Raw genomic sequence first — 23,996 nt, 5'->3', positions numbered from 1 at the left:
CCATGCTAGCCTGTCTACTAGCTGCTTCACTGTTTCTGAAAAACAATAAGTGTATTGTCACCTCATTTTTTGCACATGGCATTCCCCTTCCTTGAGTGTGAAATCTGTCACTTCATTACCTCATAATTAAATCCCTACGCATTCCTCCATGGCTAACCCTTAACCTGTGACACGTGACTAATCACTTCCCTCATGACTAACTTCTTACCTCTTAACCTCATGGCTGCTCTGGCTGTTGCCTAAGGGCCTTATCTCTGGCAAATCGTTTACCTCCTCACCTCACTGTTCACCCTTCATCTCCTTCCCTCTGGTTAAATCCCATCCCTCCTTACCTCATGACTAACTCCTTATCTCTTCACCTCATGGCTCACCCTGTACCTCTTTACCTCCAGCTGAATCACTTCCCTCCTTGACTAATAATTATACTTTTACCTCATTATCTCATGGCCTTACCTCACATCTAATCCTTTACCTCCTGACTTTGGCTATCCTCTTACTACCCCTTACCTCCTAACTTCAAGGCTAACGCTTCACCTCCTTACCTCATGACTCATACCTTACCTCATGGCTAATCCCTTACCTGCTGACCTCATGGCTAACCCATTTATTTCTGGCTAATCCCATACCTCCTGACCTCATGGTTAATCCTTTTACTTCTAGCTTACCCCTTATCTTTGATCTTATGGCTACTCACCGCCTTACCACTGGCTAATCCCTTGCCACCTTAGGTCATGCTGATACCTACCTCCTTATTTTATGGCTATCCCCTTCTTACCTTCTCTCTCTGGCTAAATCCTTTACATCCTTCGTATTTTCACCAACATGTCTAGTTATTTGTGAGGCCACTGAGAGGTAAACTACCAACCCCCTACTCCCAAAGTACCCACTTACTTACCCTGGTTAATATTCTCCAAGCCACTTCTATAACCAACTGACATGATTCATTTATTTTAATTCAGTTGTCCTTGTATCTCTATTCCCAATTGAATATCTTTTTTTTTTTGAGTCACATGAAATTGACATTTATCCAAATTAAAAATGGTCAAATTTTTATAAATTCGGATTGTTTAACTTTATAAATTCAGCTTGTTTAACTTAGCTTTATGTATGGGGGTTGTTTCATTCTCTGCTAAATTTCCTTTTTCAGATAATATTGCCTTCAAACAATAGGTGCTCAAAAAATACTTGCTAAAATCACTGAAATCACTTATTGAGGCAAGTTTCAAAGAACTAGCGTGTATAGGAGCAGGTAAATGTCTTGTCCAACAGCTAGTAATCACTTTCCATTTGGCTCACTTTAGACCCTGTGAACACATTTTGTGCTCATTCAGTGAGTTTGATCTTAACCCCTCTTGTGGTTTCTTTGGAACTCAAAGCCAGCAGTGTTCATTTCACTTGCTCTTGTCTTTTCAAAGACTTCGAATCTCAGAGCTCTGCTAACACTTTCAGGAGGAAGTACCATATTACTTTTGGACACTGAACACCCTTACACATTTTGCACTTGGGAAAGGGATACCTGACATGTGCCTAAGCATCTTGAGGTCCCAGGCAGGCTGCTTCCAAATCATTGAGTCAAGGCTGCTCTTTTCTGGATCAAGAATAGGAAGAAGAAAAAAGGCCTGTGACTCTCTCGTTCTGCTCCTTCTGTGCAAAGCTTAGAACATCCTGGTTTGTGGGCTTAATACATACTAAATATTTTCACTTCCCCTTCACTATTCCCTTAAAGTTTACCCTCTTACTGCTTTTTTCCTGGATCAATACAGTCTGTATGTATTTGCATGAAAGACTATTTCTTTATAGCAGTACATGCTCAATAATCTCAGGTCTGTTTATTTCCTTCCCTTTTAAATCTGGATCTGGAGTAATCAAATAGGCTTTACACCTTTTGTTCAGGCAATTGTATTTTTAACACAATGGGACACTTAGCACTCAAAACATAATCATTACTGCAATGTAGTGAGGAGAAAGTGCGTCTGTTAGAAATTACCACGTGTGTATGTTCCTCCCTACTCTCCTCACTAAGCCAAACTCCAGATCAATATTCCCTTTTGGGACTCTAAGAATCACCAATGATATTCTTCTGAGTATTTCCAATACCTCGTTTCCTCTTGCTAAAATAGTTGCTAAGCTTCATGAAATAAGGAGTTCTCCATTGACAGACAGAAAGTCTTTCCTTCATTTCAGCCATATACCAAATGTCTGGGGCATTCCTCAAAAGTATTAATTCAGGGTTATTTTAGTACTGGATTTTCTGCTTTGGTTATTGCTTTAGTCTGCTTGGGCTCCCATAACAAAATATCAAAGACTGAGTAGTTTATAAAGAAGAGAAATTACTCATTTCTGAAAGCAGGGAAGTCTAAGCTCCAGGCGCTGGCACTGGTGTCTGGACTGCCTCTTCGTTCATTCATCTTCCCTGTGTGGTATCCTAACACAGAGCAGAGGGAAGAGTACAGAACAAGGCTGAAGGCTCTGTGAAGCTCCTTTGTAAAGGCCTTCATTCCGTTCACTAGGGCTCTGCTCTCATGACTTAATTACCTCCTAAGTGCCAAACAAACCTCTTCTTTTTTAGAAAAAAGATTTATTTATTTATTTGAAAGTCTGAGTTAGAGGGAGAGAGAGAGAGAGATCTTCATTTGCTGGTTCACTCCCCAAATAGGCACAATGGCAGGAGCAGGACTGGTCTGAAGCCTGGAGCCAGGAGCTTCTTCCTGGACTCCCAGATGGGTGTGCGGCACAAGGACTTGAGACACCCTCTGCTGCTTTCCCAGGCCATTAGCAGGGAGCTGGATCAGAAGTGGAACAACCAGGATTCAAACTGGCAATGCCATCACTGTAGACGGCAGCTTAACCCACTGCATCACAGTGCCAGACTTCTAGTGCCAAACCTCATAATGCACATTTGGCACATGAGTATCAACACATGAATTTGGTGATACTCAGATCGTAACAGTTATAGTCTTAACTTTCATTTCTATACCTTACTTCAGAGTGAGCTGTAGGAAGATTCAGGATAAAAGAAACCAAGAGGAGCAAGAAACATCCACAGAGCACATTCTTTGTAGAGGGTGTCTGTTCCATGAATGACCTTCTTTCCACCTCATAGTTCTCACTCTGTAAGTGTGGAGCCAGTAAGAGAAGATCGGGAGCTCACAGGATCAGATGGCCTAAGACAGGGGCTCCATGAGAAATTACACGGAGAGGAGCTCTGATCCATTTAGGTGCGATGAGTCCTCTACTCTGGCTTATATTCCAAGGTAGGTATGGATACTCCAGACCTGAAGCTAGGAACAGTCACACTGAGAGGATTCAGTTCTGGGCAAAAGTAACAGGCTGGCCAAAATGTACATCTAGAAATGCAGGAACTTCACTTTCTCTGTTCCATTTGGAATGAGTTGATCCCCCTTCTCTTGCTCATGTTCGTTGAGGGTATATGCAAAATGAATAGTCAGGACTGTAGCTCAGAACCACACCAAAAGTTTAAATATCATTTTTAAACTTAGCATGAAAGATACTGTGTATTCCTTTTATCTAGCAGCTCAGAATTTTACATGACCCTTTGGCCTTGGTATTAACCAAAAACTCCTATATACGGAAGAAAATGCTTCAACTTCCAGATGCTATCAGGCCTCCAAACTACCTTTACGCAAACGCAGAACTAGAACTGCCATCAGAGCAGGTTGACTTTTCTTCATGGCATGTGATGTTTACAGTCTGGTTCCAGAAATTGAGAGACATATCCTTGCAGTTTGACTTTCTGGAGCAAAAAATAATAAAAAATAAAAAAACGCAAATAATGTATAATTCACCTGAAAATAAGTGGTTATTAAAAATTGTCAGTAGTTCACCAATTGAAATTAACTGCCAATTTAGCAAGTTCATGGCTGAAGCATTTGATTTATTTAAGGATTCTCATATGTCTGAAACCAAGGAATTAATCCTTCCTATCTAGTATGGTATCTTACACTTATTATGTGTTATTTAACCAATGTTATATAAATTATTGCATCAGTGCATCAGTAGGTGAAAAGCCCATAGCAACTATTTAAAAGATAAAAGAAAGAAGACTAACTTTTTTAGAGAAGGTGCCAGGGAAGCATAACCCACACTTATATTCTAAGCAAATAGACTTTTAACCATTATGTTACTGGAGCCTAAATTTCCTGTATATTCATACTAAAAAATAGTTAGCTTCTTCAAATAGAAAATTTGTCTTGAGACATAATCACTGACCATCATCAGTTATACTACACAAAACATGTCGTTTTATATCAAATGACCACTTTTCCACAGCATTTGAAGAACATTTTGATATGATGAATATGGTTCTTGTCAAATATGTTATTCCTTATGTAAATGGAAATTCATCTACAATTGACAAGACAATACAGAACATTAGAAGAATCATTTCACTTGAGTTTTGACACAGGAAGACATCAAGGAGAGCTCAAGGACTTCATCCTCTGGGTCTTGCATGAACAAAAGCCAAACTACAGAATATTGTCTATACTTGGACAAAGACCACCTTCCTCCAGACTGGTTCAAGTCCTTCCTCCCTTTCATCTGAAATCTTCAAAGGATTACTAACTTATTCTCTCCCAAGGGGTTCCATCTTAAGCTCCTACCCTTCTCACTCTCCATAATTTCCTTGAAAATACTCCCCACTTCAATTCCAATTCCAAAGCCTGGTCCTTTTTTCTGAGTCCCTTCACAGGGCCACTGCCTGCAGCAGTCTCCCCTGAACGTTTTCCTCACCATAGTCTTTGTCTTTCATTTTCTGCCTTCTCCCACAGCCCCGTCCACTCAACCTCGGCTCCAAAGCACCTCTTATTTTGCAATAGTCCCTGTCGCTCCCCCTCTTCGCGGAGGAACGACACAGGACCCTGCATTGTTCTTTTGTCTGCTTGGCCCTTCCCGGGTTGGCTGCTGATCCTTCCACCTCCGTGGAAGGGCGGTTCCCCCTGCCACTTTCCCCACTTCCGCGGGGGAGTGGCACACCACCGGCCGGCTCTCTCGGGGGCTGCTCAGATGTTATCCGGATGTTCCCCTTAGATGTTCCTGGTGCATGTTGTCTCTCTCCTCCTTAATAGTCCTCTTCCACCAATCCCAACTCTGCTACCCACACGCCAAGTACGCTGCTCTCCTCCAATCAGGAGCAGGATCAGCTCCTGCAGGTTATTGGTCGAACTGGAGGCAGCTGTGTTGTGGGAGAGCAGATCCATAGAATAAGTCTTAATTCCAGTAACTTAGTCTAGTCTGAGTTGCTCCCCACAGTCCCCATTATGGACAATGATGCCACCACTCACACAGACTCAAAGATGAAACTGGAAATCATTTTGAAGTCCTCTTTCCATCATCTTTGTTCCTTTCAATACAATTACCCTGCATCTCCAAACATACCTGTTTCTCTTCATTCTTTCTCACTCCCATCCCTCTAAGATCTTGCTTGGATTATTGCCACCACTGTCTTATTCCTTACTTATAGTTTTATTTTGATCTAATTTGGTTCAATACTACTTTCAGAGTGATAAATTTAAAGCATAAGTGTGATCATGTGGCTTACTCCATTGCCTAATAATGTGTGATGAATTTCAAAATTTAGAAAAATTTAACTACATAGTAGGCTTCCATTATCTTCAAGATAAAGCCTAGGACCCATGTGTGGCCTTTGTAAAAGCAGGTGTGGAATTTTAGGGTCTGACTCTTGACTTTTAATTCCCTGAATATACCTGGTCAACCATGCCAGCTAGGAATGTTAATGTGATCTTAGAATACACAAATAGAGTATTAGAATCTTGTCATCTTTTTTTTTTATTTAATTTTTTTATTTGACAGATAGACTTAGACAGTGAGAGAGAGAGAGAGGCAGAGAAAAAGATCTTCCTTCCATTGGATCACCCCCAAATGGCTGCTAAGGCCAGAACTATGCTGATCTGAAGCCAGGAGCCAGGTGCTTCCTCCTGGTCTCCCATGAAGGTGCAGGGGCCCAAGCACTTGGGCCATCCTCCACTGCCTTCCCAGGCCACAGCAGAGAGCTGGAGTGGAAGAGGAGCAACCGGGACTAGAACCCAGTGCCCATAAGGGATACCGGCACTGCAGGTGGATGATTAACCAAGTGAGCCACGGTGCCAGCCCAAGAATCTTGTCATCTTCAACACTAATCAGATGACACTAAAAGTACTACATTCAGGCTGGCGCCGCGGCTCAATAGGCTAATCCTCCACCTAGCAGCGCTGGCACACCAGGTTCTAGTCCCGGTCGGGGCGCCGGATTCTGTCCCAGTTGCCCCTCTTCCAAGCCAGCTCTCTGCTGTGGCCAGGGAGTGCAGTGGAGGATGGCCCAAGTGCTTGGGCCCTGCACCCCATGGGAGACCAGGATAAGCACCTGGCTCCTGCCTTCGGATCAGCGCGGTGCTTGAAAGAGTTACAGAGAAGGGGGGAGAGAAATAGAGAGAAAGAGAGAGGGAGAGAGAGATCTTCCGTTCACTGGTTCATTCCCCAGATGGCCAAAACAGCCTTTCTGGACCAGCCCAAACCCAGGAGCCAGGAACCTGAAACTTCCTCCTGGTTTCCCATGTGGGTGGCAGGGGCCCAAGCCCTTAGGCTGTCTTCTGCTGTTTTTACCAGGCCATTAGCAGGGAGATAGATCAAAAGTGGAGCACTTGGACATGAACAAAGACCCAGCATTGCAGGCAACAGCTTTACCTGCTACGCCACAACACTTGCCCAAGAGTGTGGAGTCCTAATGTAGGTTATCAGAGCTCATATTGTGACTCTACTTGCCAGCCCTGAGCAAGTTATTTAAACTTCCTATGCTTTGGTTCCCTCAGTAGTAAGATAAGGATAATACCTGCTTTATAGGGATTTTGTAGCAACTGAATTAGTTAAAATATATGCAATATCATTAAATAGCAAGTATTAGTATTATAATGCACTATATATACTATACTATAGATATATACTATATATTATATAATATAATATACATTATTATATTATATATAATGTAATATATTATATATAAATAATATATAGTATATATTATATATTAATAATACTACTAATTATAATTAGCATTATAATGCAGTTTAGGAGAGCATGACCTGACCAGAATAAAAAGAGACTGAGACCATGTCATGTGAAGATTAGCTGAAATAACATGCAGTTTAGAGTTGAGGTGTTTGCAACATATGACAGCTTTACTAAAATATCTAGAAAACAATCCAGACTGTAGAACCAAGCGTAGTAGAGAAACTGTAGGGAGACAAATTCCAGCTCAAATTGTGGAAGCATTTTCCATCAAATAGAAATATCTAACAATGGGATAGCTTGTCTCCAAGAAAAGTGGGTGCTCCACCGCTAGACATGTTTGGTCAATAGCTGGAATAACTCCTTGTTTAGGGTTTTCTTGGGGGTTGGGGAGAAAATGACGTCTAAGAATGCTATGAGTCTCATATAACAAAGAGCTTAATATGTCATTTAACAATAAATAGGCATTTATTATTTTGGATAAAGTCTATAAAGTATAAATATTTATAACACCAGCTTAGGTTGATTTGTCATCTAATTTTGCTCAATAAAACTATTCACCCAGTGATGAGTAAATCGACATCTAGGGAGATACCACATCACCTGGAATCATTTCCCTGGTCCATGATTCATAGTAGATGATTCCAGCTAAACAAAGCCCTGGCCATTGCAGCTGCCTTTCCTTTGTTTCTCACTAAAGTTTCTTGTAAAATGCAATCACCATTTTACTCCTCTTCAATTTGCTGTCAGTGTCTACTTCAGTTCAGTGGGATGCTTTGAAAGCAATATGACCAAAGTGAGTTTGAGAAGAGATTTATTGTGAGTCTATGTATCAGTTTAAGTGAAGTTCTGAAACAAAGAAACAGGGTCACCTTTGACCTTGACACCACTGAAGCTTTGAGACAAATTCATTCAGAAGAGCTACTTCATTGAGTCACTACTATGTGTCAGTAATAATTCTGTTTTTCAAACAGATGAGGAAGAGACCTTTAAAACAGGCAAAAAGGCCAACTCAAAGCCATCTGGTCAATAAAAAGAAGAGTCAAACCCATATCAGTCTGAAACCAAATTCATTGCCTTGTAAGACACACGCACTGACACACACGTGACCAATAAAGATAGAATTCGTTTACCTCCAAGGTTATCTTGGTTGTACTACGATCTCCTCCACATTTGCACCAGGTTCATCCCTGAATCACAAAGCCAAATATATCTAAAATCCTCGAGTTCTCTGACCTCTTTTCTTTCTATAAGTTTTTCATTGGATCAGGGGGATTGATTAGAATCAGGTTTAGTTTCTTTGGCAAGACTAATTCAGAATTGATAGTGCAGTTGTTTCTCTCTTTTGATGATAATAATAATTAATGATCAAGATTTGGTTTCATTAGCTCATTATGAGTTGCAAAATGAAGATAGTTTAATTCTAATATCTCATGTCAATAATTAGGTGAAATACTAAAAAAAAAAAAAAAAAAAAAAAAAAAACTTTATTTAACCTGTCATTGGGCTTCCCAGTGCTTCTTTTAATATAAAAAATGTAGAGTCCTGGGGCTGGCACTGTGGCGCAGCAGGTTAACACCCTGGCCTAAAGCGCCAGCATCCCATATGGGCACCAGTTCTAGTCCCGGCTGCTCCTCTTCCAATCCAGCTCTCTTCTATGGCTTGGGAAAGTAGTAGAGGATGGCCCAAGTCCTTGGGCCCCTGCACCCACGCAGGAGACCTGGAAGAAGCTCCTGGCTCCTGGCTTCGATCGGTGCAGCTCGAACTGTTGCGGCCAATTGGGGAGTGAACCATCAGATGGAAGATCGATCTCTCTCTCTCTCTCTCTTTCTCTCTGCCTCTCCTCCCTATGTGTAACTCTGACTTTCAAATAAATAAGAAAGAAGAAGAAATGTAGAGTCCGAGGCTGTGGCATAGCGGGTGAAGCCACTGCCTGCAGCCAGCATCCCATATGGGTGCCGGTTCAAGTCCTGGCTGCTCCACTTCCAAGCCAGCTCTCTGCTTTTGCCTGGGAAACTAGTGGAAGATGGTCTGGGTGCTGGGCCCCTGCACCCTCCTGGGAGACCTGAAGGTAGCTCCTGGCTCCTGGCTTCGGACTGGCGCATCTCCAGCTGCTGTGGCCAATTGGCGAGTGAACCAGTGGATGGAAGACCTCTCTCTCTCTCTCTCTACCTCTCCTTCTCTTCTGTGTAACTCTGACTTTCAAATAAATAAATCTTTAAAAATGTATAATATAATAAATATAAGAAATAAATTGTGGAATATTTCCCTCTATTTACCAATTTTCAATGAAATCATTTGATTTCCTAGAATCTTCCATTAGTGACCAAGTAGTTTTTTTAATTTTTTTAAAGATTTATTTTACTTATTTAAAAGGTAGAGCTACAGGGAGGGAGAGAGAGAGAGAGAGAGAGATTCCATCCTCTGGTTCACTCCCCAGTTGGCTGCAACAGCAGGGACTGGACCAGGCCAAAGGCAGATGTTAGGAGCTTCCTACTTCCTACATGTGTAGGGCCCCAAGTAATTGGGCAATCCTCCAATGCTTTCCCAGGTGAATTAGCAGGGAGCTGGATTGAAAGTGGAGCAGCTGGAACTAGAATGGGTACCCATATGGGATGTTGGCATGGCAGGCAGTAGCTTAACCTGCTGTGTGACAATGCCAGCTCCCAATTAGTGTTTTTTTTATAACACTATAAAATCACAGGCTAAACATATTTACTGCATTTACATCCATTGTAGCTGGTGTCCTGATTGATGCTGAAATTTTCCTCTTTGTCCCATTTTCAAGTTGGCCCCTGAGTCCTTTTGAAATAATCTTGAGAGGCATTTATATATACCTTGCTCTCTGCTAAGATTCATCTTTCTTATTTCCTGCCCTAAGACCCCATCATTATTTTTAGAGACAATGCTGGCATTGTCTCATACACTCTTAATCTAACCTGCATGCTTATGATATTCCTGTACCTCACCCCAACCCTAAACCTCTAAACTCAGACACACAGGTACAGTGAGATAGTGAGGATTTCTCATGAATATGATGACAGATGGGTTTAGGCTCAAGAGTGGATAAAGATCAAGAATGTTCGTGACATAAACTCTTTGGTAGTGATAAAAAATAATGTTACTATAATTTAAAATGGCTATTTTGACCAAGCCATGTCCCAATTTCTGCTTTAAGGCAAGCAGAAGGCTAATTGAGAAATGTAAGGCAAGTTGGGAGGCTCTTTGAGTAATGAAGGAGAGACAGCATGATAGGTATTAAATCAAATTAATCTGCATTTGAGTCCTAGACCTATCACTCAGAAAGTGACAGACCCTTTAGGAAATTATGTAACTTCCCTAAGCCTCATCATCTTCATATGTAAAATAACACATATGTGATAGGGTTGTCAATTTGATGTAAATAAAACAGAGGGCCATTACATGGGAAGTACTCAATAATTGATAATAGTGATGACTAAAATTGGTATGATGATAGAGGGCAGATTCTAAATAGCAACCACTAGCCACATATGGCCATTGAGCACTTAAATGTAATTAGCCTACATTGTAATGTGTAATAACTAAAATATATGCACTGAAATCCAAAGCATTAGTAAAAATTGTTAATTTTATCATTAATAATTTTTATTACATACTAAAATGATTACATTTGGGGCATATATGATTAAATTAAATATATTATTAGAATTAATCCCTCATTATTGTATTCTTCTTAATATGACCACTAGAACATTTTAAGTTACATAAGTGGCTCACATGATACATCTGTAATGAGCACTGGACAGTGCTTCTTTAAAGATATAAGGAAATTATTATATACAAGAGTTTGAGTTTGGTGATCAATTGGACAGGCGTGAGGAATGGGAAAAAGTAATGAAGCACCTCTATTTAATCATTTCTATGTACCTAACACCTTCTCACATAAGGCACTTGTAATAACTGCATTTAACGGATTGGTGTCTGTTTTCCCAAGAAAACAAAGACTTGTTTTGACTGCTTTCCCCTATAGAAGAGGTGGTAGTTATTCTGATTCTTCTTAGCAGACGTTAGATAAGATGATAAAATCGGCATCATTTGGGGAAAGAGTTTGCATTTATTCATACATACCATGTCCTAGATATTTAACATGTCTTCTCACTTAGCAGCAAAACAAGTGTTGGAGGTAGATATTGCAACCTTAATTTTTAGACAAGGAATAGAGATTCACAGAGGTTAATTTACTTACCCTATGTTAGGTAGTAAGGAAGGAATGGAGGTGAGAGACAAAAGCAATCCCATCTGCCTCCGCAATCCATGCTGTGTCTTTCTAAATTAGTCGACCTTTTAGCGGTATCTGTGTGGGTTGAAGAATTCAGCATGCCAAATTCTGTCATTTATTTATCTTCTTAAGTAGTTTATCTTAATCCCTTGGATTCTAAATCTCTAATTTACAATCCAGCAATCTAATGCTGTAACATGTAGGAGACACAAGCTCTTCAAGCAAACTATTCCAAGATATTTATATTATTCACAGAGCTTCCTTGGCAACTGAAACATCATGACATCAGACATTTCCAGACACAGTGAAAACACATGTTTTAAAAAACAGAGTTAGGGACCAGTGTTGCGGTGTAAGGGGTAAAGCTGCTGCCTGCAATGTCATCTTATATGGGTGCCAGTTAAAGAACCAGCTATTGTACTTCTGATCCAGTTCCCTGCTAATGGCCTGGGAAAGGCAGTGAAAAATGGCCCAAGTGCTTAGGTCCCTGTTTCCACATGAGAGACCCAGCCTTGGCAGATGCAGCCATCTGGGGAGTGAACCAGATGGTTCTCATTCTCTCTCTCTCTCTCTCTCTCCCCCTATCTCTGTGTAACTCTGAATTTCAAATAAATAAATAAATATTTAAAATAAATAAATAAAAACAAGGTTAAACCTCTATTTTACTATTTCTCAAGAGTCTTTTACCCCAGAATCCAAGCAGTTTAAATAGTTTTTCTTTTTTTTTCAGTCTGCTATGCCACTACACTGACCCCCTGAACACTTTTTCTGTAGGTTTGCTTTTTAACTATAGCCATGATAAGAATATCACTATTACTGCCATTGTTTTTTCTTATTTTTTAAAATGTATCCTTGGATGTAGTCAGAGCTTAATTTATAATTGAAAAGATCTTTTCTTCTACCTACTTAGTGCCCTTTGCATGGAAAAAGCCTGCTGTCACTATTTTGGTCATTTGCTTCTGAGGGGCAGTTTATCTGCAGCCTTAAAAAGACTATGCAAGAAGACAAACCACAAATACTGAATCTGTGTTGGTATTTGGCCCACGATATCTCTGACATATTTTCCAGTTTTAAAATGTTAATATTAATAATTTTTCTAAACTCTGTCTCAAAATCCTTCAGTCAGGATAATGGTCTTTGTTTGGTATGTTATTAAATTTAGTAGAATATGAACATAAATAAATATATTCATTTATATCTATATAAGCAAACAGCTGTGTGTAAATAAATGACTGTCAATAATACATGGTCTGTTATTTTAATTAATTCTCACAGTCAATTTTAAAGGTTACACCAATATTCCCATTTTATCAAGAAGGGGATTGAGACCAAGAAAAGTTAATTACCTTTGCATCCAACAAAATACTGATAGCAAAAGGGAAGAAATGGACCTCAAACACGGTTGTCTCCATCTACAGAGCTCAAATTCATTTCTCACCATCTCACTTGTCTCTACTTTCCCACCTGGCAATAAAAGACATGAATAAATCAAAGTAATCTTTGTCCTGTTGGCATAAAGAAAAGACTGGATGACTCACTTTGAGGCTGAGAACACCAAGTTCAGAATGCTGGTTTCCTCCAGGAATAGAACTTTCTACATATTACCAGAGGTCCATGCAGAGAAACTACTGGGAGAGGAGAGAAACAACTGAGAGAGACCATGGACAAATTTCATTTCATTTCATTTCACCCAGTGCCCACCAAGTTGGACAGAGCAGATTCTTGTCCCCAGTATATCTCCCTCCCAATCTGCCACCACATCTGAAATATCCACAGTCTGATCCTCAGCCTCCCTGAGGGATAGAGCAGTGATTTAACAACTGGACTAACGATGGGGCTTTGTGAAGAGGCAGAATAGGTACTTGAACAAATAAAGCAGGAGAACTTATATAGAATTCTGACATGTTAGTCCATTTTTCATTGCTGTAACAAATATCTGAGGTAGGCTAACTTTATAAAGAAAAAAGCTCTATTTATAAAGTTCATGGTTCTGGAGATTCAAGGGCATGGTGCCTGGGTCACATCAGTTCTAGGAAAGAGCTCCTGGCAGGTGGCAGGAGTGCATGTGAGTAGGAAAGATTTCATTGCCAAGAGGGGAGCCAGAAAGGCGGGGTCTCACAGTCCCTTTGAGCCCATGCAGTCAATAACCTAAAGGTCCCCACTAGGCCCCACCTCTAAAAGGTCCACCACTACCCTGAGTACCAAGCCTCCAGCACGTGAGACTTTGGGGGACAACTCCATCCAAATCATAGCACTTGACAAAAAACAAGGCTTGTGCCCAAGACACCCAACCCAATAAGAATGCAGTCTATGACAATCAATTCTGAGGGTCAGTGAGGGGGCTTTCACATTGCCTTCTTATTAGCACTTAAACTCATCTCTCTCAGCTTTACTAGATTTCCCCTGACCATTACAGCATACTTCATTTAAGGAGTCAAGAGGATATAAAATATTAATTATATATAACCCTAGCATATTAGAAGTCAAATAAATCATAGGAACAGATTGTGATTGAAATTTTTCCAAAGCAGAGCAAAATATGTTTTTCAGATAAAAGGAATCTTAGAATCATCTTTTTCAGCTCCCTCAAGTTACATATGAGGAGTGGAGGGAAAAGCCACAACTTACAGGCAACTTAATAGCAAAGCTAATGCTGCGTCCATGGCTTACTCTTTGGATTACTTGTTTTTCCACAACATTAAAGGTCAGCAGGCCTGCATTTGACGTAACAGTTAGGAAGTCACTTGAAATACTCTCTTGTCAGGGTGCTTGAGCTTGAGTCCTGGCTCTGCTTCCAATCCGAGCTTCCTGTTGGTACACATGCTGGCAAGCAGCAGGTGATGGCTCCAGTATCTGAGTCCCTGCTACCCACATGGGAAACATAGATTGAATTCGAAGCTGCTGGCTATCCTGGGCATTTGGGGAGTGAACCAGCAGGTAGAAGTGCTCACTCTCTCTCTCTGTCTCTCTCGCTCTCTCTCCCCTTTTAAAAAATGACAATAAATAATATACTTTCTAAAATCCATGATCACATTTATGAATATCTTCAGAATATATTTAACTTTGTGAACCTCTGCACAGATTCTATAATCTTCCAAATCCAGTATATATTTAACCCATTTCCAAGTAGTGATAACATCATATACTTAATGTTTCCTATGTTGTAGTAACTTTTCATTCATCAATTCACATATAATGACACATAAAGCAATATATTCTAATATTAACATAGACATATACAACTTGCATATATTTCCGTTACATATTATTACACAGTGTTACATAGTTATATATACGTGACATATTACATTGTAATGTCACAATACACACCACATAAACTAACTCATTTTTCATAAGAATTCTTCAAGGTATCTATAGTTATTTTCATTTCATCATACAGTAAAAAAAAGAAAGTAGGAAAGGCCACATGGTATGTAATGAGCAAAGCCTGGATTTGGACCACCTGTTAATGTTCTTAACACTGTGCTTTGCTCTCCTGCCTTTTTTCATTATTGCCATACAAAGATACATCTAAATGTTCCTGGAAAGGTGAAACTAAAAGATAAGTTTATTTTGATGCAAAAAAAATTGAAATCCAGGCATAGCTTTATGATTAAAAAGTCCATAGAAAAGGCATAGTATAAAAATATCTAATAGATTTCAACTTTTTTCTCAAAAATAAACTTATATGTTGACATCTATTTTTCAGTGAACTTTTGTAGGCACCCTCGTACTCTACCATCCTTCAATTTCCCTCTCTCTTTAGATTTTTTGTGATGAAAAATGTAATACTCAAGGAAGAAATAAGTCGAATGCTTCCAACATCACTTAGCAATTATTATTAATTCAATATGAAGTTCAGTACTTGGGTGGCCTAGAAAAAATGTACAGGATGAGAGAGTGTTGGTTTTGGAGTTGAATAGACTTGGTTTGAAATTCTAGCTTTGGGGCCAGTGCTGTGGCACAGTGGGTTAATCCTCAGCCTGAGGCAACGGCATCCCATCTGGGCTCCAGTTCTAGTACTGGTTGCTCCACTTCCAATCCAGCTCTCTGCTGTGGCCTGGGAAAGCAATAGAAGATGGCCCAAATCCTTGGGCCCCTGCACCCGGATGGGAGACATGGAAGAAGCTCCTGCCTCCTTTGTAGTGCAGCTCCTGCAATTGCGGCCAAATAGGGAGTGAACCAGCAGGTGGAAGACTCTCTCTCTCTCTCTGCCTTTCCTTCTCTCTGTGTGTAACTCTGACTTTCAGATAAATAAATAAATTTTTTAAAAATAAATAAATAAATTTTAAAAATTAAAAAAAATTCTAGTTTCATCACTTAATAGATATGTGACCTGAGAAAATTGGCTTACTCTAAAGAGTACCAGTTTCCCCTTCTGGTAAATAAAACTTTCATAAGGCTCACTTCAGTATTAGATCAAACAGTGTATGTAAATGCACTATTTCTATAGGTCCTCAAACTGTCACACATCTTTATGCCTATAACTGGCATTCTTAGTTCTTCCTATGAAAAGCTCTTATTATAGGTTAACTCTCTTCATTTACAATTGAAATAGAAGCAAGAGTTAAGCCACATTCACTGAGAAGGGATGGGTGGCTTCAGCATGAATCTGTCATTTATACCAATCTAGGAGACACACATGAGTTCTGAACAGGTTTTCTCACACCAGCTGTGTATGTGTGATGCCCAATAGAATGAAATGTTTAACAGTTAAACTGGTTTTAAATACGTAGCATGGAAGGAATCAAACTGAACATCAGTTGTGATTTTCTACTTGAAAAGCTCATTAAGAAATGAATTATGGAACAGTAGGCTAATTAAGACCATGTAGAAATGTGTTTTCCTTTTCTGCATAGAACTTTCCTTTTTTCCTAACTGAATCAAACAGAAGGGCTTGATATTAGGATAGCTAATTTGGGGGGGGGGGGATCTGCAATTTCCTCCAACTGGAGAAAAACTAACATCTACTGACTGCCTATTTAATGTCACACATTATTTCAAATCATCCACATGGCAATCTTGGATGATATGTTATTATAGAGATTTTCTTGATAAGTAAAGTGAGGTTTGGGGAATTTAGGAATGTATTTCAGTTACATAATTACTATATCACAGAGCTGGAATTTCAACCTGAAACTAATTTCAAGGCTGTTTCAAGTAAACGCCAAGATGGTCATTTCTGATAGATGTTATGGCTGCAGATGTGAAGCAAAACATCTTTAATTGTTTATGAATATGCATTGCAATCTTATATGAAAGATATTCACCCATCAACACTTGTCTAACTTGTTTGTCTCTTCCTCTAAGCCATGGATTCCTTAAAAATATGTCATTGTTGTGTTCATCACCTTATCTCCAACACTCAACCCAGTACTTGCCAAATGCTTACATCCTCAAAAAACATTATTGAAAGAAGAAATTAAGGTTGAATTGACTAAGAGAATAGAGTTTTACTCTATTGTCATTTTTTCACATACAGTGAAACTGGAGGGAAAAGATAGTGATTTGCCAGCAGTTATACAACTGCTCAGTGACAAAGTGAAGATTAGAATCCCTGAGCCTCTAAACTAAAGTCCATCACTGAGTTCAATGAGCCAGTCACTAACAGGCTAAAACAGGTATAATGCTTAACTTGAGCTGCCATTCTCCATAAATGAAAGTTGAACACATCACTATCTACAAATAGTTGGTCCAGGTACAACATGACAGAGGTCACACAGGACCATCACCTCTTTTCCAACCAGAAGATTCCATACATGGCTATCCCAGATGCTAAAAAGCAATCCTCAAAGAAATTCAGGGAATCCATTCTTTCTTATTTGATTCTTCTCAAAGAGGCAATAGCATTTAGCAATGTAGTTCTTCCTTACCTCTGCACATAGGAAATAAATTGGGATACTCATAGGGAAAAGGATCTTTTCCCTTCCTGTAATGGGACATTGTCAGGAGACTATTCAGTTATCCTTGCAATCCCCCATATGGTACCAACACTCTAGGAATGGATCAAAAAATAAGAACCAGCAAAAGACATGGAAGGAGCAGCTAGAAAGAAAAAGAACAAAGCATTGGCCTCTATATCAAGCTTGTAGAGTACTCTCCTAAGAAGGAAATGATCAGCAATATCAAATTCAGCAAGCTGAGAGGTTAAATATGATGTAGAAGACAAGTAACTATTGGAGATACCCACTGCGAAGTCACAGCAACCTTAGAAAGAACAAGTCCTATATGCTGCAAATACTGATTTGTTTTTCTGACTCTCTCATGGACTGTGCACTCCTTAGAAGAAGCAAGACTGACTGTCTTGGTGCCCATGGCATCAAGTAGGGTCCCTAGCATACAGAATAAACTTAATACATGTTTGTCAAATGAACCCACACATTAATGAACTAAAACAAGAAAAGTGTGTATTTGATTTTGTAGGAAAAAAAAACCCAATGACATTTAAAACTGCTCCTAATTAAAAGTACCAATATTTTCTAAATTAAATCACTAGATCTAAAATTATCACCACACATTTGGCTTCTCCCCCAAAGGGCCTGAAGCCAAAGCAACTCAATTCCTGTGGAGAACCTACAATTTGCCGTCTGCAAAGATGAAGTTTCACACACTAGGAGCAACCCCAAATTTTTGTGCTTAGCATGACCTTTCAGGTTGCCACTGTGATGTCATTAGTGTTATAATTTTATGCAAGATTAGGCATGTAATTATGTGTTAAATAGTTCTGTTGGCTCCTTCTTGCTCATTTAATAAAGCAGAGTGCATTAAAAGTATCCCATATGCATAGCTCAAGGGCACTGACACTAGAAAACTGCATCCACTTTGCTCTTTCTCTGCTCCATTTCTCACTCGTCCTTGCAACTGTCACCTCAAGGAAGTGGTAGAGAGAGTGAGGAGCCACTGCACAGAGCAGCACCTGTGAAGCCACTACCGTCCAGCTGCAGCTTCTAGAGATGGGGCGGGGGTGGGGGATCATAAAGAATCCCACCTCAATGAAACTGGAACTGATAGATTATAGCAGTGTTTCTCCCCTTGGCTGCAAAAAAATATTAAAATTATATGGACAGCTTTCTAAAACCTAGTGACACCAGGGACCTACTCCCTGATGTATGTTCTCATTGGTCTGGGGGGAAGCCCAGCCATCAGTACTATTTCTAAGTTGCCCCAGATGATTCCAATGTGTGGCCAGTACTGAGAGGCACTGTTTTCACATTCCTCTTACTTAGGGTGGTATCACATTAATGAGGAAGCACTTCAGATTTTTATCATCTCAGTATCTCAGAAAACTTTTCCTTTTATTGAGTTCCACCAACCCATAGGACAAAAAAAAAAAAAATCAATAGCCTCAATGTACAAAGCAACTTAATTGGATCTTTTTTTACAAAAAAGAGAAAATCATCTAATCCATTTGCTTTTAAATCTAGTAATGAAAAAAGAAAGAAAGAAAGAAACTAAAGTTTCATATATGCCTTTTATGTGCCATGATCTACTTCAGGTTCTTTCACTTGTAGTGTCCCATTTAATCTCCAAGCAGCAGAGAAAAGCAGATAGTGTAATTTCCATTTTGAAGAATTCTTCCAGTTGAAGAAACTAAACCTTGGGGATGCTCAATTGACTTGCCCAAAGTCACACAGTTGGTAGGTGTGGGTCTGAGAGGCAGATTAATGCCCCATCTGGTGCTCTTGCTCTTTTTTCCCCCCCTTTAGGCCACATTGCCCTTTCTAAAGAAAATTTTAGTAAATGACAATTTAGCAAAAGATGGAAATTTCTTTAAAAGTTTATTTATTTATTAGAGCAGAGAGAGTGGTCTTCTATTTGCTGGTTTCTCTCCCCAAATAGCCACAATGGCAGGAGTGGGGTTGATCCAGAGCCAGGAGTTTCTTCTAGGTCTCCTAAGTGGATGCAGGGACCCAAGCACTTGGGCCATCTTCCACTGCCTTTCCAGGTCATTAGCAGGGAGGTGGATCAGAAGTGGAGCGGTGGGAACTTGAACTGGGGCCCACATAGGATGCTGGCACCACAAGTGGAGGCTTAGCTTACTATACCACAGACCCAGGCCCAAGAAATGAAAACTTACTGTCCAAGTCAGTGAAGGGACAGAGGGAACAGGACAACAGGGGGAAAAAAAGGGTGTAGGGAGTGACAGAAGGAAACACCTGGCGAGCTGAGGTAAGGATCAGGAAGGAGATGTCAGCTGCACTCAGCAGTGGTGAGCCATGGCACAAGAGGCCAAAGTCACACCAATGCCTACATTTCCTGATAAATACTTAGATGATCAAGGCAGCCAGTACAACCAGTGCATGACAAGACAGTGTGTCCTGCATTGCGCCCTGGAAATGTTCATGGCCTAAGAGGGGAGACAGATTTGCACTGGAGCAGAAAAAATTGTACCTTGGAGCAACAGAGGCAAGTACCAAAAACGGAGTAGAGATGAGAAAGCTGCCTGTGTGGGTCAGGAAAATCTTACAAAGAGGGGACGTCTGAGTGGCTTTAAAACCTGGTAACTCATTCACCAGGCAGGAATGAGAGGCAGAGGGAATGGCCAGAACAGATTCCGGGTAGCAGAAACTAGCCATGCCTGTGCTGGGGACACAGAAAGTGTCCCTCTGTGAGTTTCTGAGACAACCAAATTGTCACTGGCTCCCTGCTTTCATTCAAAACTGAAATCAGGCCTTCTAGGAGTTCTTTTAGAACATGCTCATTTACAACTGTATAGTAGTGGCTTTGTCAGGTTCACCCCAGCTCCTAGGTCATTTAACCAGGGAACGAGATCCAGTTTTCTTCCCTCTGCCCACAGTCCTAACATAATGCAGATCTCTATTTCATACTAAGATTCCAAGTTACAGAATCTTCTGAAGTGCTTCCCTTCAGTCTCTGTATCATTTTTCTAACCACAATTTAGATGAAATGCTCCTTACCCTGTAAAGTGAACAAAGTTAGTGAATTATGTAAGGGGCTTGCTAGGGGGGTGGGAGCTGCCTTTGAGCTGGGAAAGTACCTCCAAACAAGTTTGCGCTCACTTATTTTGCATTCTGGAAGCTTCTTTAAAGCCTGGACATCTTTTTTAACCTCTAAAGAACCTTTGTACTGTTGTCCTTAAAGCAGCTACTCTCTTTCATTTTAATTAACAATGAATTTAGCAGGTTTTAAATAATACTTTATCTTTAAGAAAAAAAAAACAGAATGAAGACACTGCAAATCCGCTTATTGGTTATTGGAATAATCTGAAGAGTCATTAAGTCCTTTCCAAGAAGCTTTAGACACTTAATTAGAATAAATATATCTTTCATCTTTCCCTTTTTGGATTATCTTAAAACAACAGAGCAAAGGTGCAATGTTAGGATAATGACACACAGTCTGAAAAGTATTCTAAATATATTGAAATTACCACAACCTCTTTTGCTTTGAACAATTTCAAAGCATTTATAATGTGTATGATGTGTCTAGTAAATGCTGGCTAACAGCCAGCAAGAAGACAATACTCAATAATTGACTGTTTTACCTAGACTCACACCGTGCCACTTTCCTTTGTGCTCTCTACACCCTCAGCCCTTTGAAGGAGTGACTACAGCTGCCAGGGGATTCTATCAGCGTCTGTGTTGATCTTCCTGAAAGTTTAAGCCACTCTTCATCCTTAGGAAGGAAGAAATTAGACTTGGGCTAAAATCATTCTTATTTCCTTGAAGACTAACTTGCTTTAACAACAGATTTAATCCCTATTCTATTTGATGTTTTAAAGGTGTTAATAAAAGGAACACAAATAACTTTACCCCATATACAATTCATTTAAAAAGCTGGTAGATTCAATTTCTAAACCTTTCTAAAATTATCTAAGACATCCATTTGGGTACATACCTTCATTCTTGCCCTATCCTAGGAGACCAAGGGTAGACATCTGACTGGTTGCATCCACACTTGTTACCCCTGCTACAGCCTACAGCCTCTGTTCCATATACTCATGCTGACCCCCATGGGTGGTAGAAATAAATCTAGCCACAGAAAGTTAAAACAAAATGACAGTGTCTATGCATAATTCATTCAACCTACTGCAGCATAAAATGTTGGACCTCAGAAGGATCTAAGAGCTTATCTGTTTTCTACTCTCCATGGTGCAGATTAAAAACAACTAAGCCCTAAAGAAGTCAGGTGACTTTCTCAAGTTCATAAGCTAGTTAGTGACAAAACTGGGCCTATAACCAACTACTTACTCAGACTGCATGCTCTGAGCCCTTGCTACTCAGTGTTGTCTGCACAGCACCAATATAAGGTATCACCTGATTGTTAACACATGAAGAATCTTGAGCTCCACCCCAAAGCTACCACAGAATCAGAATCTACATTGTAACAGAACCCCAGGCAATTTATAGGTGCACAACAATCTGAGAAGCACTAGGCTAGATGGTGTATTTCTCTAGAGAGAACAATAAGGAAAGGCAAGCAGAGATGAGTTTGAAGCATTGATCCACATTATCTAAATGTAAGCAAAAATATCCATCTCCTGAAAGCATCATCTGTAATCTGGCACCTTGCAGGTTTTCATGGTATAACTATAATGTAGATCTATAGAATCGCATTTCATGCCGCATACATAGCAAATATATGCAAAGTGTCTGGAATATAATAGCTAATATACTACAAAGTAGTGAATATTATTTCCAGTCTTCTGTTCACTGTTAATGTTGGATGGAACTAAAAGGATAGGCACTGATGACTATGCAGCCCTGAAGGAATCACCTTCCGTTCTTTGTTGCGATGTGTTGTCATTTCAACTTCTACATACCATTAAGATTTTGATGATACTTCTCATTCCTAACTCCCTAGAAAATTATTCTTACAAAGAAAATTAATAATGATAAGTAATTATTTAGGTGCTGTGCTTGGACAGGACAGTACTTCTTCCAAAACCAAGTCACAACCAAAAAAGCACACTGGGTCTATGAACTAGTGAATATCTGCCACAGCCACTGATACTGTGATTTTCGCAGTCAGAGATTTGGTTGAAATGAGCCAAACCCACAGCATTGGCAGTGGTAGAGCACATTTAAAAGATGATTCTCATCTTCCACCTGTCAACACCTGTCAGGATCAAGGGAAACGTTTGGAAGAAGGGAGAAGTAGAATTTTAGTATCCAAATCTGAACCCAAATTTTGGGGAAATATAGTGCACTATAAAGTATGAAACTATCCCAAAATTGTGTTTTCAAGATGACAGTTTGGGGGAAATATGATTTTGAAATCAATTAGAAGAGTCATGCTCCCTAAGTCAATGGCTGTCAACCCCGGTAGTGTACTAGGAACAATTAAGTAGCATTTAAAAAGAAGAAGAAGAAGAAAACCAGTTTCTAAGGGAGGGATCAGGCTTTAGTGTGTTTTGAAAGACTAGCAGTCAATTTTAATGTGCATTCAGGATTGACAACCACTGCCCCCACAGCATCAAAAAATCTGATGTTGGGACAAGCATTTGGCATAGCCATCAAGACACCAATTGGGATAACCATGTCCCAAACAGAAGTACCTGGGCTTGAGTCCCTACTCCACTATGAATTCCAGCTTTCTGCTATTGCATATGGTAAGAGGCAGTAGGTAACGGCTCAAGTAATTGGGTCCCTGCCACCCACATGGGGGACTTGGATTGAATTCCTGCCTTTGGCTTCAGTTTGGCCTAGTCCCAGCTGTTGCAGGCATTTGGGAAGTAAACAGATGTATAGAAGATCTTGCTCTATCTCTACCTTCTCTCTTTATCTCTCTCTCTCTACTTCCAGTAAATAAAAATAATTTATTTTTTAAAAACACCTGTTATCTAAGGGCATCAATCCACTGAGAGCTATCAGTTGCTGTTAATTCTGAGTCCCCAAAACTTAAAGGAGTGAATTTAATTTGAGTGTCTATCTCTTCTAGGTCTTTTTACCGTTCCTCCAGGACTTCCACCATAAGGAAAGGAGCCCCTGGACCAACATCCTCTAAGATGTTTATATGGACCAGCGGCCGGACCTCTTCATCTTACAGACACGATGAGAAAAGGTAAATGCTCTGGGACTCCAGATTCTTTTCAAGCTCATGTAAATTTACCTCACTGAGAGGGAGGAGACAGAATGCGGCCGGCCACTGAGCTTTAAGTTCTGTCATGTGGGGGTGGGCTCTACACTGAAGAAGAAGGGTTCAGTCACCATGGCCTTCCAACTCCTGGTGCTGTGCATGCTCACTGCCACCACATGGCTTTGCAAAGTCTGTTCCCTGTCAGAAATGCCTCTCACACTCACATATAGGGACCCACTCTGCTTAGCCAACTCTAGTTCTGCCTTCAGGTAGCCAGTCTGATCCTCCAGACTCATTCCCACTCTGACCATGCTCTGTATCCTAACAGACGTTGTCTCTTATTCTCTGTTGAATTTCTAACATCTAACATTCTACCTGGCACGCGGTAGATGCTCAGGAAGTACTGACTGAAGAGAGGAGAACTAGATTTCTGAGCACTGAACACTTGGCAGAGAAGGAAAACAGAACGATGAGAAGACAAAACACAGCACGGAGCTCTCGGAACCCTTAGAGAAGTCTGAGGAGAGGGGAGAAACTGAAGGGTAGAAGAGGAAAGGGAATGTTAACAAAAGACAAATAGACAATTACGCAGTTCAATTCAGTACTGTCGCTTGGGCTTAGAGACTTAAAGTGTTCACAAAATTCTCTAGCCATTTTTAAATATTTAGTTTCTT

The 23,996-nt window shown here is 40.1% G+C and overlaps 1 protein-coding gene across 3 annotated transcripts in view; it reads left to right on the top strand.

The window, feature by feature from the left end:
- Window positions 1-23,996, top strand: part of KCNMB2 (potassium calcium-activated channel subfamily M regulatory beta subunit 2) — a 412,195-nt gene that overhangs the window by 346,490 nt on the left and 41,709 nt on the right. For all 3 annotated transcript variants that reach the window (XM_089332143.1, XM_089332145.1, XM_008266532.5), the window contains one exon: window positions 23,185-23,307. In XM_089332143.1, the coding sequence (XP_089188269.1) occupies window positions 23,185-23,307 (123 nt within the window). The remainder of the gene's footprint in view (window positions 1-23,184; window positions 23,308-23,996) is intronic.

The sequence above is a fragment of the Oryctolagus cuniculus genome, chromosome 4, assembly GCF_051225735.1.
Source record: "Oryctolagus cuniculus isolate XC-2025 breed Fujian yellow rabbit chromosome 4, ASM5122573v1, whole genome shotgun sequence".
Taxonomy (NCBI): Eukaryota; Metazoa; Chordata; class Mammalia; order Lagomorpha; family Leporidae; genus Oryctolagus; species Oryctolagus cuniculus.
This window is presented reverse-complemented; position numbering and strand designations above follow the sequence as displayed.